General features: G+C 58.3%; 1 protein-coding gene across 2 annotated transcripts in view; it reads left to right on the forward strand.

Annotated features, from left to right (window-relative positions):
* Positions 1 to 15,199, forward strand: part of SLC12A3 (solute carrier family 12 member 3) — a 35,750-nt gene that overhangs the window by 2,896 nt on the left and 17,655 nt on the right. Inside the window, exons 5-18 of one of the 2 annotated variants that reach the window (XM_070613692.1) lie at positions 79 to 218; positions 601 to 711; positions 1,892 to 2,003; positions 2,208 to 2,338; positions 6,806 to 6,890; positions 7,800 to 7,954; positions 8,264 to 8,371; positions 8,815 to 8,938; positions 9,355 to 9,453; positions 10,685 to 10,786; positions 11,719 to 11,874; positions 12,504 to 12,603; positions 13,597 to 13,708; positions 14,074 to 14,214. In XM_070613692.1, the coding sequence (XP_070469793.1) occupies positions 79 to 218; positions 601 to 711; positions 1,892 to 2,003; positions 2,208 to 2,338; positions 6,806 to 6,890; positions 7,800 to 7,954; positions 8,264 to 8,371; positions 8,815 to 8,938; positions 9,355 to 9,453; positions 10,685 to 10,786; positions 11,719 to 11,874; positions 12,504 to 12,603; positions 13,597 to 13,708; positions 14,074 to 14,214 (1,676 nt within the window). The remainder of the gene's footprint in view (positions 1 to 78; positions 219 to 600; positions 712 to 1,891; positions 2,004 to 2,207; positions 2,339 to 6,805; positions 6,891 to 7,799; positions 7,955 to 8,263; positions 8,372 to 8,814; positions 8,939 to 9,354; positions 9,454 to 10,684; positions 10,787 to 11,718; positions 11,875 to 12,503; positions 12,604 to 13,596; positions 13,709 to 14,073; positions 14,215 to 15,199) is intronic. The other variant, XM_008527997.2, reaches the window with a different exon arrangement.

The following is a 15,199-nucleotide window of genomic DNA, read 5'->3' on the forward strand; positions in this document are numbered from 1 at the left end:
TCAGTTTCTGCCTGCCCCAAGTCCACCCCAGCCAGCTGACTCCCCCAGCTTCACAGCTCCTGGCTCTGTCCCCAATAGGTGGCACCTACTTCCTCATCTCCCGGAGTCTTGGCCCAGAGCTAGGGGGCTCCATCGGCCTCATTTTTGCTTTCGCCAACGCTGTGGGTGTGGCCATGCACACTGTGGGCTTTGCAGAGACCGTGCGGGACCTGATCCAGGTGAGGCTGGGGCTGGACCCCAAGCAGAAGGAGCCAGCAGCCCATCTCATTCTCCTCCACCCCATCTGGGACGGGCGTTCCTGCCCCTCTGCCCAATTTTGCCCATCAGGGACCAAGGCCACAGTCTGATCCCTGTGGGTGACAGTGACGATCTCATCAAATAAGACCATTCCCAGAAGACCCCTTCAGGGGAGCCTGTTGCCTGTAGGGCCGGATTGTTCAGGCCCACATAGCAGCCGCTTTGTAGGATCTGTCGGCAGGGAAGGTGCTGAGTTTGTGTTTTCCTGTGAGAGGACACCCATAAATGAGGGGGATCACGGTGGAGGCATCGGGGGGCGGGGTTCAGAGGGCAGCGCGCAGCCCGCCTGTTCCCCTCCACCAGGAGCACGGCGCGCCCATCGTGGACCCCATCAACGACATCCGCATCATTGGCGTGGTCACTGTCACGGTGCTGCTGGGCATCTCCCTGGCCGGCATGGAGTGGGAATCCAAGGTGAGGGGAGGATGTCGGCGAGGGGATGTGGGAGCGGAAAAGCAGGAGTCACAAGACCTGGGTCCAGGTCCTGGTTCTGCCACTTCTTGGGTGTATTAGCTGGGCTTTAAGTTCTGCTGCTGTGACAAGGACACCCTAAGGAAGGGGGCCTTAAACAAGAGATGTTTGTTTCTCTCTGATGTCGCAGCCCAGGTGTGTGTGGCTCCTGAGGTCAGGCACCCAGACTCTTCCCGTGCTGTGGCCTCTCCCTCCCTGGGGTGTGGCCCTCGTGCGCCTGGTCTGTGACGGCCACCACTAGCACGTCCACAGTCCGGTCTATGGGTGGGAAGGAGGGGTTCCTTTTCCCTTCCCTTTCACGGCACAGCCTGGGAGCTGCACGTATCCCTCTGCTCACATCCCATCCGCCAGAACTTGGTCCACGGCCACACCCTGCAAGGGAGGCTGTGGAAAGCTGGTCTTCCTTTGCACCTGTCCGGCCAAAACTGAGAGGCTGAGCACCAGGAAATGAGGGAAGAAGAGACACTGGGCTGCAGCTGGCAGGCCTGGCCAGACCAGGCCCCACAGCCTCTCCTCCACCCCCTTGCTCTGACCTGCAGCTACGCCAGCCTCCTCGAGGTTCCTTGTGCGCCAAGCTGATGCCCCCTGTCGTTCTGTGACTCACTCATCCTCCTCCTTTAGGACCCTTGAAGACCCCTTCCCAGGCCACCCTGCTAAAGTAGTCCCCAACCCAGTCCCCATCGCACCCCAGTTCTTACTCTGGATCCATCTTCCTTATTTATCAGCAAGACAAGGCTTATTCTGTCACCAACTCCTAGAACAGAGCCTGCGGCATAATGGGTGTTGAGTGAATGAATGAGTGATTGAAGGAATGAGTGAGTGGGGGAGTGAGGGACCTGGGCAGGAATGAATGAATGAATGAATGGGGGGTGTGGGATCTGGGCAGGTATGCATGAAAGAATGAATGGGTGAGTGAGTGAGTGGGGGCATGAGGGACCTGGGTAGGTATGAATGAATGACTGAGTGAGCGAGTGAATGGGGGAGTGAGGGACCCAGGCAGGTTCTTCCCTAATGAATGAATGAATGAGTGAGTGAGTGAGTGAATGGGGCTGGGGGAGGGAGGGACCTGCCGGGGTCCCTGAATGGGCAGCCCGGCCTGACCTCTAGTGTCTTTCACCCCCAGGCCCAGGTGCTCTTCTTCCTGGTCATCATGGTCTCTTTTGCCAACTACCTGGTGGGGACGCTGATCCCCCCGTCAGAGGACAAGGCCTCCAAAGGCTTCTTCAGCTACCGGGGTAGGTGCCAGTTGGGGCCCCTGCCCATGGCTCTGGGGACACGGACAGTCTGCCCGCTAACCTGGCCCTTCTCAGGGCACCAGGAGGAGGGGACCCCCGACTCCCATGGCCAGGAGCTGCCCGCGGAGCCCCCTACCTGCCCGGCAGGCCCAGCGAGGGGAGCCAAGCCCTCCAGACGGCCCTGACTAGGCCTTGGTTTTCCAGGCGACATTTTTGTCCAGAACCTGGTTCCCGACTGGCGGGGTGTGGATGGCAGCTTCTTCGGGATGTTCTCCATCTTCTTCCCCTCGGCCACAGGCATCCTGGCCGGGGCCAACATCTCCGGGGACCTCAGGGTGAGCAGGACGCCCATCCTTCCCGCTTCCTGGCCATGACCTACCGGGATCTCCCGCTGGGCACTGAGCTTGGCGCTGAGACCATGGGCTGAGACCAGAGCTTCTAAAATCCAGTCCAGTCAGCTCAGCTCAGTCCAGGCCAATCCAATTCACTTCCATCCATTCTGCTCAATTCTGAGCTTGTTGATGGGCTGCACTCTCGGCCTTGAGGGCGGCCCCAAAATGGGCGAGTCTCCTCCCTAGTTCCTGGGACTCTCAGCCTAAGGGGAAGATCCACCCAGCTTGACCTTCCAAACCCTAGAGCGGGTCATGCACATCTTTGCAGGGCTGACATCCTCCCAGGGCCCTCCACTGCCTGATGCAGGCAGGCTCCTCGGCTCGGCATTCAAGGCCCCAGCCCACTGTCACTTTTCCCATGACCCCTGCCCTGGCCCCAAGGATCTAGTGCTTTTCCCGTGCCCCCGTATCCATCCTTCATGCCTCTATCTCTGCCTCGCTCTCTACCTGGGACTCCCTACCTTGTTTCTTTGCCTCGCAAAGTTCTGTTCCTCTTTCAAATACCACGTCTACCCTTACATCTCTCCCAGCCCTTCTGCCAGAGCCAGGGTTCCTGTAGCATAATGATGTCAGGCCATTTATGTCCTTGTCTCCCCTACATCTGGAGAACTGAGACCTACCTCTGCGTCCCTGTTCCCAGCTAAGAGTCGGACTCATACTAGATGCTCAGTGTGTGTTTGTTGAGTGAAAAGCGAAACGTAGTGAATGGGAGATGTTTGAGCAGAAGCACCAAGTGCTGGTGAGCTGGGGAGGAGGAGACACTGATGCCGGCAGGTGCTGCACAGAACTTCTGGGGGGAGATGGGGCTGGAGCTGGGGCTTTAAAAGATGTTATAGGAGGATCAGATGGTGAGGAGGCCCGCTCTGCGCTGGAGACCCTTACCTGCCACTCCCACTCAAAAGGTGCTCGCTGGTGCATTTTCTCAAATGCATTAAGAACGTGCATTGGAGGCAGTCTCGAACCCTGGCCTGGCTCTAACTGCACATGCCCGGGTGGTGCCCAGCAGGCCTGGAAATCACAGAGTGGCCGTGTTTGCCGGCTCCTCTCCCTGCTCCAGAAACAGCCCGCAGAGGCCTGGTGGCCTGCCCTGAGGTCCCCGCAGAGGCCAGGCTGGTGCTCAGACAGGCTGGTTCCCCTCCCAGCCCCGTCAAGGACCTTTGCAGCCGGGGGACTCATCCAGATGCTTCATCAAGCTCCTTAGGTTCCTGACCAGCCCAGTGTGCAGCCGTTGGGCCAGGCAGCTATCCCGGGGCTGGGCAAGGGGGCCCCTTGGCTCTGTCCTAAATGCCCTCAAGCCCTAACGGGGACCTTCCCTCCTGGATCCGGCCCTCTGCCTTCCTGTGGGACAGTGTTCCCCAACTGGAAAATGGGACAAACACAGCCCCTGCTTCCAGGGCTGGGAGTGCAGATTCGATGAGCTAGTTTACGTAAAGGGCTTAGGACGGTGCCGGCACAGAGGAGGGCTAAGGGCTGGTTGTCAAGGTCACGTAAGTGCTAAGGGCTAGTTCTCAAGGTCGTCTACGTGCTAAGGGCTGATTGTCAAGGTCATGCTCACGTTTACCACGGGGCTGGCACGGTGCCTCCTTCTTACAACATTGTCTGGGGCAGCTGTACAGGTCTGTGCTGTCATCGTGTCCACAGAGGAGCAAACCAAGCTCAGGGAGGGTCAGGGCTGGCCGAGGGCCACACTCAGGTGGCAGAGGGGCTGGAATGCAAGTTTCTAGGACAAAGAGGCCTCAACTTTATCACAAGAACTTTATCATTCAACGAGTATTTTTTGAGCACCTGCTTTATGCAAGCGTCTTATGACTACAGCAGTAAACAAGACGATTACAGGCAATCAACCAACAAATAAGCGAAATGTGTAGTGTGCCTGACGGTGGTGAGTGACAGGGAGAAATAAGCAGGAGGCGGGGAGTCTGCGGGCGTGGGGTGGAGGAGCACGGCGCAAACTGAGACGGGGTGGCCAGAGACCTCTGAGGAGGCTGCATCGGAAGGAGACCTGAAGGGACGATGACAAAGTTGTCCCTGTTACTCTGAATCGCTTGCATTTCCCTGACCCGTTGGCCCTTGCAGAGCGATCTCGTGACCACATCCTCACCATGACCCTGTGACGTGGCCATGGGAAGCACTATTAGCTCAATTTTCTGATTGGGCGACTGAGGCTCAGAGACAGGGGACTTCCTAGTGACTGATGTGGGATCTGTGCCACACCTGGTATTGTCCCAGGGTGTGTCCCTGAGCACAACACAGTCCCCACCCCTAACTGCTCACGTTTATGGGGACCGGCCGTGTGCCACGTTAGCTTCTTGTTTCACAGAGGGGAGGGGCACTGAGGCTCAGAGATCTTAAGGGGCTGGTCCCAGGGCACACAGCTGGGAGGAGAGGGGCTGGGATGTGGACCCAGAGACCCCTGTCTTGTGAGCTGGCTCTGAGATTTCAGACCAAGATAGGAGAGCAGGATGGAGGCCTGGTGGATTCATTTCCTGGGGCTGCTATAACAAATCACCACAAACTTTGTGGCTTAAAACCATAGAAATTTATTCTTGCACATTTCTGGGGCCAGAAGTCCAATACAGAGGTGTCAGTAGGGCCATGCTCCCTCTGAGGGCCCTGGGGGGGATCCTTCCTGCCCCTTCCAGCTTCTGGAGGCTCCTGGTGTTCCTTGGCTTGTAGCCGCATCTCTGCGATCTCTGCCTCTGTCTTCACATGGACTTTTTTCCTGGTGTCTCTCTATGTCTTTTCCTTTTCTTACAAGGACACCAGCCACTGGATTTAGGGCCCACCCAAATCCAGTATGACCTCATCTTAACCGATTACATTTGCGAAGACCGTATTTCCAAATAAGGTCATATTCTGAGGTTCTGGGTGAACATGAATTCTTGGAGACACTATTCAACCCACTGGAGGTGGGATGGGAGGTTGACCTGGTCTGTTGGCCTTGAGACCAAGGACTCCGTGCTTCACCTAGTTGGGCCATCCTGGCTCTCAGGGCAGGGCTGGCTGGACGATGACTGCAGGGCCCCCAAAGCAGAGACCTCAGCCAACCTGGGCGCTCCAGAGGCTCCAGGCTCCCACCAGCTCTACACCTCTGTTCCCTCTTTTCTCTGGCCTGCCATGCCCTTCCTCCCACCCCAGTGGCCTCAGAGCTACCTCAACTGTTCCCTCCACCATGAGGCCTTCCAGGGTTCCTGGCAGGGCGCCCCCCCCCCCCCCACCCGGTTCTCCAGCTCACTGTGGTCGTCCCCGTGGCAGGTGCCGTCTGCCCTGTGTTGGCAGCATCCTGCCTGTACTTTCTCCCCTTGGGCCGGGGGTCCTCAAGGGCAGAGTCTGGGGCCTGGTCATTGCTGGGTGACCGTGGGTCCAACTCAGGCCCCCAAGCGTTCGAGGGAGAGAGCTGGATCGTTGCCGCTTTGTTTTGACCTGCCGATGAAGCTGAACAACGTCTCGGTGCCTCCAAGCTTTGCGATCTGTGGTTTTACCTGCCGGCTGGGTGGTGAGCAGAGAGGCCAGGGAAAGCTCGAGAGGTTTACAAATTACTTCCTGTGCCAACGTGGCCTGCCCCTCCTGCTTGGGTCTATGCCCCGGCGGGGGGGGGGACTTGTAAAAGTCCCAGCCTGTGTTACTCCACCCAGGATCAGCCCCTGAACCCGAGGCTGTGGACCTTGGTGTGGCCCAAGCCAGCTGAGGCTCGGCGAGCGGGGCCGTCCTCACAGCTCCCTGGCCTCAGTTTCCCCACCAGCCCAGTGGGGATGCCCTGGCCACTTCTCGGGTAGATCTGTTTGAGGAAGTGCTTAGAAGAGTGAGCACGTGATGTATGTGTGAAGCTTTGCTGTTACTGTCAGGAAAATACCAGCAGAGTTCTTCCTCGGAGGAGAAGGAGAGAGTCTGGGGCTTGTCTGTATATTTACTACAGTGGACCAGACAGATGAATTGGTGCGTAATGGCTATTAACACGCATCGAGCGCTGCTAGGGAGCCGGGCCTGGTCTAGGAGCTCGATGCCGATTTGTCTGTTTCGCCAGCATCCCTGTGAGGCTGGAGGGGCTGAGGCGTGACAGGGCAAGCTTGCAGCCCAGCTGGTCCCCTGGATTGACCCCAGGCAGGCTGGCTCCAGAGCCCTCCACCCTCATCCTCCCACCCCCCAGAGCAAGCCTGGGCCAGTGTCCTCGGGGACGGGCATGGAGCTGGTTGGAATTCTCTCCCTGCCTTGGGCTCCCAGGATCTGGTCTCAGCCCACGACCTTGGTCGTGTCCTGTCCTCCCTGAGGTCCTCAACCACCAGGTCCCTTCCTCTCTGTTTCCCGGGAAGGGGGCCAAGGTCAGGGCTTGCCCTCCCCCCAGCCTCAGATAAGGGTGGGGCCTGGAAGGAGGCCCAGAGGCTGCCTGATGCCCCCTCCCCACTCCCCCAGGACCCCGCTGTAGCCATCCCCAAGGGAACGCTCATGGCCATTTTCTGGACCACCGTCTCCTACCTGGCCATCTCAGCCACCATCGGTAAGTAGCCAGCCCAGACCACTGATGGGGCCACAGGCTGGGGCGCAGCTCTCTACAGAGACAGCCGGGCCAGGAGGACATGGCAACCCCAGGAAGTGGAGCCTCCAACCTTATCTTTGGGGGGCACCTTGGTGGTGACCAGAACATCTTCTCGGGGGGTAGTTTATGGTAGAGATGCGGGGTTCAGACCAGGCTCCTCTGCTCCCCTCAAACCTGAAGTTCCAGATTCACAGGTGTGAAAATCCTACAGGACAAGCAGTGCTCCAACTCTAGGAACAGTAATAATAACGACAATGATGGTGATGAAGATGATACTAGCAACTGACGTACCGCGTGCCCAGCCCTTTACATGCTTTATCACATTTAATCCAGGCGCTGTCATTTCTGCCACTTTACAGAGGAGAAAACGAGGGCTCAGAGAGGTTAGGTGACCTGTCCAAGGTCACACAGCCACGGCATGGTGGAGCCAGGCTTTGAACTCAGGCATGGTCTGTTGACACTTGCCTTTCACTGAGATCCTCACAGGTCCTCTGGCTCCCAGGAACCCCCTTGGCCCAGGTCCCTGCCAGTCAGGACGTGAGACTCAGGTCTATGCTTTAAGGAGGACGTTGCGGCCTTAGATGGGTCGCTTGAGCTTGCTTGCCTCTGTAGAGTGGCAACGACCACAAGAATAATCGTAATACCTGCTTCCCAGGGTGGTTAAAGAACTTAGCACAGTGCCTGGCACGTGGTAAGTGCTCCTGCGTGTTAGCTATGTCACTGTCACTGTCATCGTGGTCTTTGCCTGGTCAGGGAAGAGCTGGCCCATCGGCAGCATCTTGTGCTCTGCAGACGCAGCCAGCACTTTGGGGGTGGGGGGAGGAGAGGGAGGGGAGGAGCGAGACCTCCCATGCCCTTCTTGCTCCTCAGGCTCCTGTGTGGTTCGTGACGCCTCGGGGGACCTGAACGACACGATGACCCCCGGCTCTGGTGCCTGCGAGGGGCTGGCCTGTGGCTACGGCTGGAACTTCACCCACTGCTCCCAGCAGCACAGCTGCCGCTACGGCCTCATCAACTACTACCAGGTACCCATGGCCTCTGCTGGGAAGGCTGCCCCCCTAGACGTGGGGAGGGGCCAGGCGATGGCTGGAACAGGCTGGGGTGGATTTGGTTTTGGGGGCTGTGTCCTGGGCTTGGGGGAAAGAGGTTCCGGCTCAGGTGGGGGCCCCTGGGTTTAGTTCCTGCCTCGGTGGGCACTGGGATCCCTGGGGGAGGGTTGATCCAATGGAGGCGTCAGGACCCAGCCCCTGCCCACAGTGGGGACTGGGGTGCCTCAGGTGGGGGCTCTGGGCCCAGCCCCCACTATGGGGGCCCTAAACCCCGTGTCCCCGCAGAGCATGAGCATGGTGTCCGGCTTCGCACCCCTGATCACGGCAGGCATCTTTGGGGCCACCCTCTCCTCTGCGCTGGCCTGCCTCGTCTCTGCCGCCAAAGTCTTCCAGGTGAGGCTGTGGGGGGTGGAGTCTGGGAGGCCCAGGTACCGGATCCCCAGGCGACTGCCACAGAAGCCTGGAGGCGTCATGTGACAGGGATGTCTAGACTGGAGGAAGAAGGGCCAGGGAGCAAACTCTTGCAGGGAGCAGCCCCCTCCTGCCCTGTCCCGCCCTGAACCCCGCCCTGTGCAGCCGGGCACCCCGTCTGCAAGTCCACCGCCCCGGCTTCACTCGCTGTGATCGGCTCCTCTCTTTGTCCTTTCACTGTCTTCATGGGGAGGTGGGGAGACCACTCCCACTTCACAGAGACAGAGCTGGGACCCAGATGGGGGGCGTACCCTGCTGAGGTCACGAGGGAGCAAGGGGGGGCTGGGGTCCAGGTGGCTGCAGGGGCCGGGAGAGGAGGGGGCAGGGCCCAGCCGGTGGGTGAGCGTGTCGTGCTTTGCCCACAGTGTCTGTGCGTGGACCAGCTGTACCCACTGATCGGCTTCTTCGGCAAGGGCTATGGCAAGAACAACGAGCCGGTGCGCGGCTACCTGCTGGCTTACGCCATCGCTGTGGCCTTCATTATCATTGGTGAGAGTCTGCGGGGCACGTCAGGGCTGGCCCCCTCTCCTGGCCGGTGGCCGTGAGGGCCACAGGCAGGACACCTCTCTGTTCTGCTCACCTTGGCGCCCTGCGGCCCCCAGGCCTAGCAGGTAGTGGGCACTCAGAGACTAACTCTTCAGTGGGTGAGGCCCTGGCTGGAGGGAGACTTTGGGGGGTCAGGTGGTCCCTCCCCACCCCACTCCTCCCCCAGGCCAGGCAGGAGGACTGTTCTATGTTGTTAGAAGGGACCCTACCTGCTTCTCCTGGTTCTGCACTCCCACGTCCTGGCAGCCGGGATCCCTCCTGCCAGGTCTGAATTAGCCCCCAGGACACTTTTGGAGCACAGGACAGCTGATAGGTATCCTCCGGAGCTGATACGAACAGCTGGATCAATGTCTCTGCAGGGTATGAACTAGACAAACCTCATTTCTCGGCCCTTGAGCTGCTGGACCCCTTGGGCCTCAAGGGAGGGGATGCCCTCAGAGAAAGAGCCCAGAGAATCAGTGAGTGAGACCGCCTCTCTGTCCTGGCTTTGCCACGTGCCAGCTGTGTGACCCTGGACAAATCAGTCACCTCCCTGAGCCTCAGTTTCCTCATCTGCAAAAGGGGAGCAACAGTGCACAGCAAGTGTGTCGCACATGGGTAGGAAGAAACCATATGTGTATGGACATACACACTTGCACACATATATGGGACTGACTTAGCTGACAAGGCAGACCCCGCTAGGAGAGAGGTGGTCACGCTGAGCAAGGGCAGTGGCCATGCCACAGTGTGATGTCCCCCGGGCCCCACTCTGTATGCAGGAGTGGGGTGGGGGTCTCCTGCTGGTGAACCTCCCCAGGCTGGGAGGGCCTTCCTGCCACAGCTGAATCCCCACTACTCAGGCCGGCATCACCAATCCAGACCCCTCCCCTAGCGGTCTGGTCACTTCCACTCAGGGGAACTTTTCCAGACCCTGGATGCTCCTGGATCACAAACCCAACGAAGGGGCAGCAGGGCCACACCCAGGAGCTGGAAACATCTGGTCGGTCTGGGTGTTCCCCCACTCAACTTGCAGTTCCTATCACCACTCCCGTTCAGATTTGATGTCCTTTTATCTGGGTGGTTCTGACTGGACTTCAGACTGAGGACCATGACCTCGGATGCTCGGGGGCGGGGTTCTTGTGGATTCGGTGGAGTCATGTACGGAAGCCCCAGCACAGGAGAGGTGCTTGTCTTGTTTTGGGATCCCCCAGAAGCAGGCCCCCCGAGACAAGGATTCACACGCAAAAGTGTGTCTGGGGGTGCTGGGGGCCGTGGCAGGGGAGGGGCACCGAGACGGGGAGGGGAGGAGGCAGTTCTCGAGGGGTTTCCTCTGTGGGTGGAAGTGTGACGCAGTCTCAGAGTCCCAGAGAAAAGATGACGCGTGTCCTAGGTCACGCTGTAAGATGTATTTCTTACCGTAATTTGTGGTCACACAAGAGTGCGACAGCCACTGCCCTGGGCCATCCCGTAGCCTGATGGGCTTTACTCTCACACAGCTCTCCATCCTCTTTAAAGCCCCCAGTTTACAGTCTACCGAACATCTGCCCTTTGAGCTTCACGAAATGATGGACCCATTTCATAGATGAGGTTGAGACGAGTTGAGCCTTGGTGGCCTGTCCGGGGTCCTCCACTCTGCGAGGGTAGGGGCCAGGCAGCTCCTCGGTGGGGCTGCCCAACAGACTGTCCTCTCTCTCCCTCGGGTCCCTGAAGCTGAGCTCAACACCATTGCCCCCATCATCTCCAACTTCTTCCTGTGCTCCTACGCTCTCATCAACTTCAGCTGTTTCCACGCCTCCATCACCAACTCGCCCGGTAAGCCACGCCCTCCCCGCTGCGGGAGGAGGCGCCTGGGGCTGGGGTATGGAGGGGGGAGGGCAAGGCGGATGGAAGTGGGCAGACCAAGGTCACCCTTCAAATCAAAAGCAATTAAAGGGACCATTCATAGAATAATAATAGCCACTATTCTTAAGCAAGCACTTACAATGTATACTGGGTATGCATTCATGCCCTGTTTACAGTGTGCAGAGATTTTCCTAGTGCCTTCCTGCACCAATTTTACAGGAGTCAGGAGTCTGACTCCCCGGAGAGGAGAGACAATTGCCCAATGGCACAGACAGGTTGTGCACGTGGCACAGACAGGTTGTGCACGTTGCACATTGCGCAACTCTAGTCGTTGCTGTTCAGAGGTGTCATAGATTTACATGTTTATTATGAAAATTTTCTGGCAGGCGGCAGTAAAGAGTCTGCAGGATGACTTTTTCTAATTAGTCCTAAATCGCTGATAAGCCGGTCACCAGGCCGCCTTTTCTATAGACCAGAGACCATGGTGCCCCCAAAGCGTGCCATGGGGCAGCTGCCCCTAGTGGTGGCCCTGGCATGGCCTCCAGGGGTGGAGCCAGCAGAATCACATCCTTCCCCTCCATGTCCCTGCCTTGGCTCCACGTGAGCCATGGGAGCTTGTGCTGCTGCTGGTGTGTGGCTGGCTTTGGCCGGAGCTAGACACTTCCTCTCTGGTGTAGTCTGTCAACATGGCAGAGCCCTGTGGCCAGCCAAGGTGGGCACGTGGTCCTCCCCAGCACCTCCAGGCCCAGCCCCAGGATTCAGGGTGGCTGGGAGGGTGGGCACAGGCTGGGATCCTGGCCCAGGGCACTGTGGGCATTGCCACCCCGGCCCCGCCCGGCAGCGCTGGCCCAGCAGGAAGCCCCCGAGTGCTGAGCGGGCCCCCGACCTGTGCCCCGACCCAGGATGGAGGCCTTCGTTCCGCTACTACAGCAAGTGGGCGGCACTGTTTGGGGCGGTCATCTCCGTGGTCATCATGTTCCTTCTCACCTGGTGGGCGGCCCTCATTGCCATCGGCGTCGTCCTCTTCCTACTGCTCTACGTCATCTACAAGAAGCCAGGTGTGTGCTCGCGGGCTGCACGGGGCTCAGGGGCCCCCATTTTTCCCAGAGGGCCTACCCTGGGCTCTGGCCCTCCAACCTCGTCCCTCCCCGTGAGGCGGGAATGTGCCTACTCAGAGCCCACGCCTCTACTTCTGGGCCACCCCCGGGCACCCAGGACTCTGGAATTGCCGGCCCAGGTCCATCCTCCTGAGAGTGGCTGGCCCGCTGGTGGGCACACCTAGGCCTGAGGTGGCCAAGGGCTGGCTGATGGAAGGGCAGTGGACAAAGCGCGGACACGTGGGCAGGAGGGCTGTGTGCCCACAGGCAAGGATCCTGGGGTGACCTGGGGGTGGGATGCAGAACTCCAGGAAGCCTGGAATTCTAAATTTCAACCTGGCCTTCCAGGTCATTATGAAGGGCTGTTTGTCAGCGGGGGAGAATATTTTGTGAAGTTTTCTACCTTGATGTAATTTTGAAATATGTGGCCATAGGGTATGTGCAAATGTTAGGAACAGACCTCGGCCGTCCACCTGCCGGGTGGCTCTGCTCCCCTGGGTGCTGGCTCCTGAAGAAGGCTGGCATCCCCTCCCTCTGCATGGCTGGTTTCTCCCAGTCGTTTCTAATCTTGCCCTCACCCCCACGCTCAGAGGTGAACTGGGGCTCCTCGGTGCAGGCCGGCTCCTACAACCTGGCCCTGAGCTCCTCGGTGGGCCTCAACGAGGTGGAGGACCACATCAAGAACTACCGGTGAGCACAGCCTCGGGGACCCCGCCTGGGACCAAGGGCTGGCATGGCCCAGCTCTGGGGGGCTCTAGGCCAAGACCTGTCACCTGCCCCAGGCGGGGAGCAGAGGCAGAGGAGCACCACCCAGCAGTCAGGAGGCCGGGGTCCACATTGCCTGATGGGGACCAAGCAAGTCGAGTCACCTCTCTGTGCCTCAGTTTCCATAGTGGAACATGCTCTTCCAACTGCAAAGGGTGATCCGGTGTTGGAAATCCCAGGGCAATCATTCACAAGGCCGATGGGATGAGCCTTTCCTGGGCGCTCGTCAAAGCTATTCCCCTCCTTGGCAAGGAGAATCGTGTGCCCAGGACCCACTTTCCACCAGATGGCAATGCTAACGATTGTCTGTACCTATTTACGTTGCACTTACTATGAGCCAGGCACTGCACAAAGTCCTTACGCAGCCTCGAGACAACCCTGTGAGGTATATGAAATTACTAACCCCATTCACAGATAAGGACACCGAGGCACAGAGAGGTTAAATAACTGGCCCCAGGTCACACAGCTGGTGAGTGGCCAATTTCTTCTGGCTCCGACTGAGTCTGGTAGTGGCCCTTGACCATGACCCTCAGCTGCCTCTCAACACAGAGACTGAGTCACCCACCCAGGTGACACAGTGAGCTCCTAAGGGATGGGCCTCCCCACTCCTAGTCTTTATTCTTCCCACCACCATGCTGGCCTGGGCAGGGCAGGAGCGCCAGGTGGAGCAGGGAGAAGAGGGGTTTGCCCGAGTGGATCCTGAGCAGGAAGGACAAGGGGAGAACCAGCGTGGTGGCCACCAAGAGAGCTGGAAGGGCCCCAGAGTAGCCCTGAGTCACAGACGGGAAGACGAGGCCACGGGGTGGTCCACCTCTGTGGGAGGAGAGGCGGCAGAAATCCCCGGCACCTGCATTTGGCATCCAGATCCTGGTGGGCCCTGTCCTGATGGCTCATGACCTTTTCCCTTCCTCTCCTCAGCCCCCAGTGCCTGGTGCTCACGGGGCCCCCCAACTTCCGTCCGGCCCTGGTGGACTTTGTGGGCACCTTCACCCGGAACCTCAGCCTGATGATCTGTGGCCACGTGCTTGTGGTGAGTGCCCCCTGCAGGTGGGGTGGGGCGGGGGGGTGTGGGGGCGGGGATGGGTGGGTGCGGGTGGGAATGGGGGCGCAGGGGCTGCAGAATAGCAGAGCCGGGCGGGGCCCCGTGCCAGCGTGGTTCTCCTTGCTTCCCTGTCCCTCCCACTGGCTGCTCCCCGCTGCTCTGCCTCTCCTCTGCTCCTTCCATCTTCCTCCCCGCCTCCCCCCTCTTCTTTCCTGCCCCAAACTCTGTAAAGGGAAACGGACCCTCTGGATGCTGCTGAGCCCATGGGGCAGCCTCCAGGGTAGAGGAGGGAAGAAGTCTCAGGTCAGAGGGCAAAGGCAGCCCCTGATGTCACCTGCCCCCACCACCCACAGGGACCCCGCAAACAGAGGATGCCTGAGCTCCGGCTCATCGCCAACGGGCACACCAAGTGGCTGAACAAAAGGAAGATCAAGGCCTTCTACTCGGACGTCATCGCCGAGGACCTCCGCAGTGGCGTCCAGATTCTCATGCAGGTGCCGGGGTTCGGGGCTCCCCCTTGGGATGTGCTAACTGGTGTGACAGCCTGGAAGGCGGGACATCCTGAGGGGCTAGTGGAAGCCCTTTTTCTGCAACAAGAGTCCCGCCTCTCTTGCGTCTCCAGCTATGCTGATTCAGGGCACTTTCTAGGGGCGCCCAGGGCCTGGGGACACTGACTTGGAAGCCTGTGGGGCTGTGAGACCATGGACAGATCTTGGTTTTTGGTTTTTTAAAGATATAAGTTGCAGACAGTAAAGTGAGAAAACATTAAGTGTATACTTTGATAAATGTTTACATACACATACCGTCACTCAGATCGAGATCTAGAACATTCTACCGGGCAGTTTGTTTTACTGCTCAGTTTTCTTGTCTGTAAAATGGGAGCAGTTGTTAATTCTGAGTCAACATATGGGAATCCTTTTCAATAGTTTTAAATTTTTCTCAAAGTTAAAGGACAAAAGAGCAGACAGGGTCTCCTTCTGGGGTTATGAAAACATTTTGGGGGTAGATAGAGGTGATGGTTGCACAACATTGAGTATACTAAATGCCACTGAGTTATACCCTTTAAAATGGGTAGTTTTATGTTATGTGAATTTCACCTCAAAAAAATTTTTGAACATTAACAAAGGAGAGAAAAAGCGGTGGCATAGTGGTTAAGCTTGCATGCTCCTCTTTGGCAGCCTGGGGTTCCTGGGTTTGGATCCTGGGCACGGACCCACACACTGCTCAGGCCGTGCTGTGGCAGCATCCCACATACAAAAAAATAGAGGAAGATTGGCATGGATGTTAGCTCAGGGCCAATCTTCCTCACCAAAAAGAAAAGAGAGAGAGAGAGAGAAATATAAAAGACGTATGGATTAGATGACCCAGGAATACTCCAAGCTTCCAAAACATCCAAATTCAAGTCCCGTGTTATGCAAAATAATTCGCTAGAGAGGCAGGATCTGGGCTAACCCAGGACTAATGGGACAGCCCTGTCGT

This window comes from Equus przewalskii, chromosome 3, assembly GCF_037783145.1.
Source record: "Equus przewalskii isolate Varuska chromosome 3, EquPr2, whole genome shotgun sequence".
NCBI lineage: Eukaryota > Metazoa > Chordata > Mammalia > Perissodactyla > Equidae > Equus > Equus przewalskii.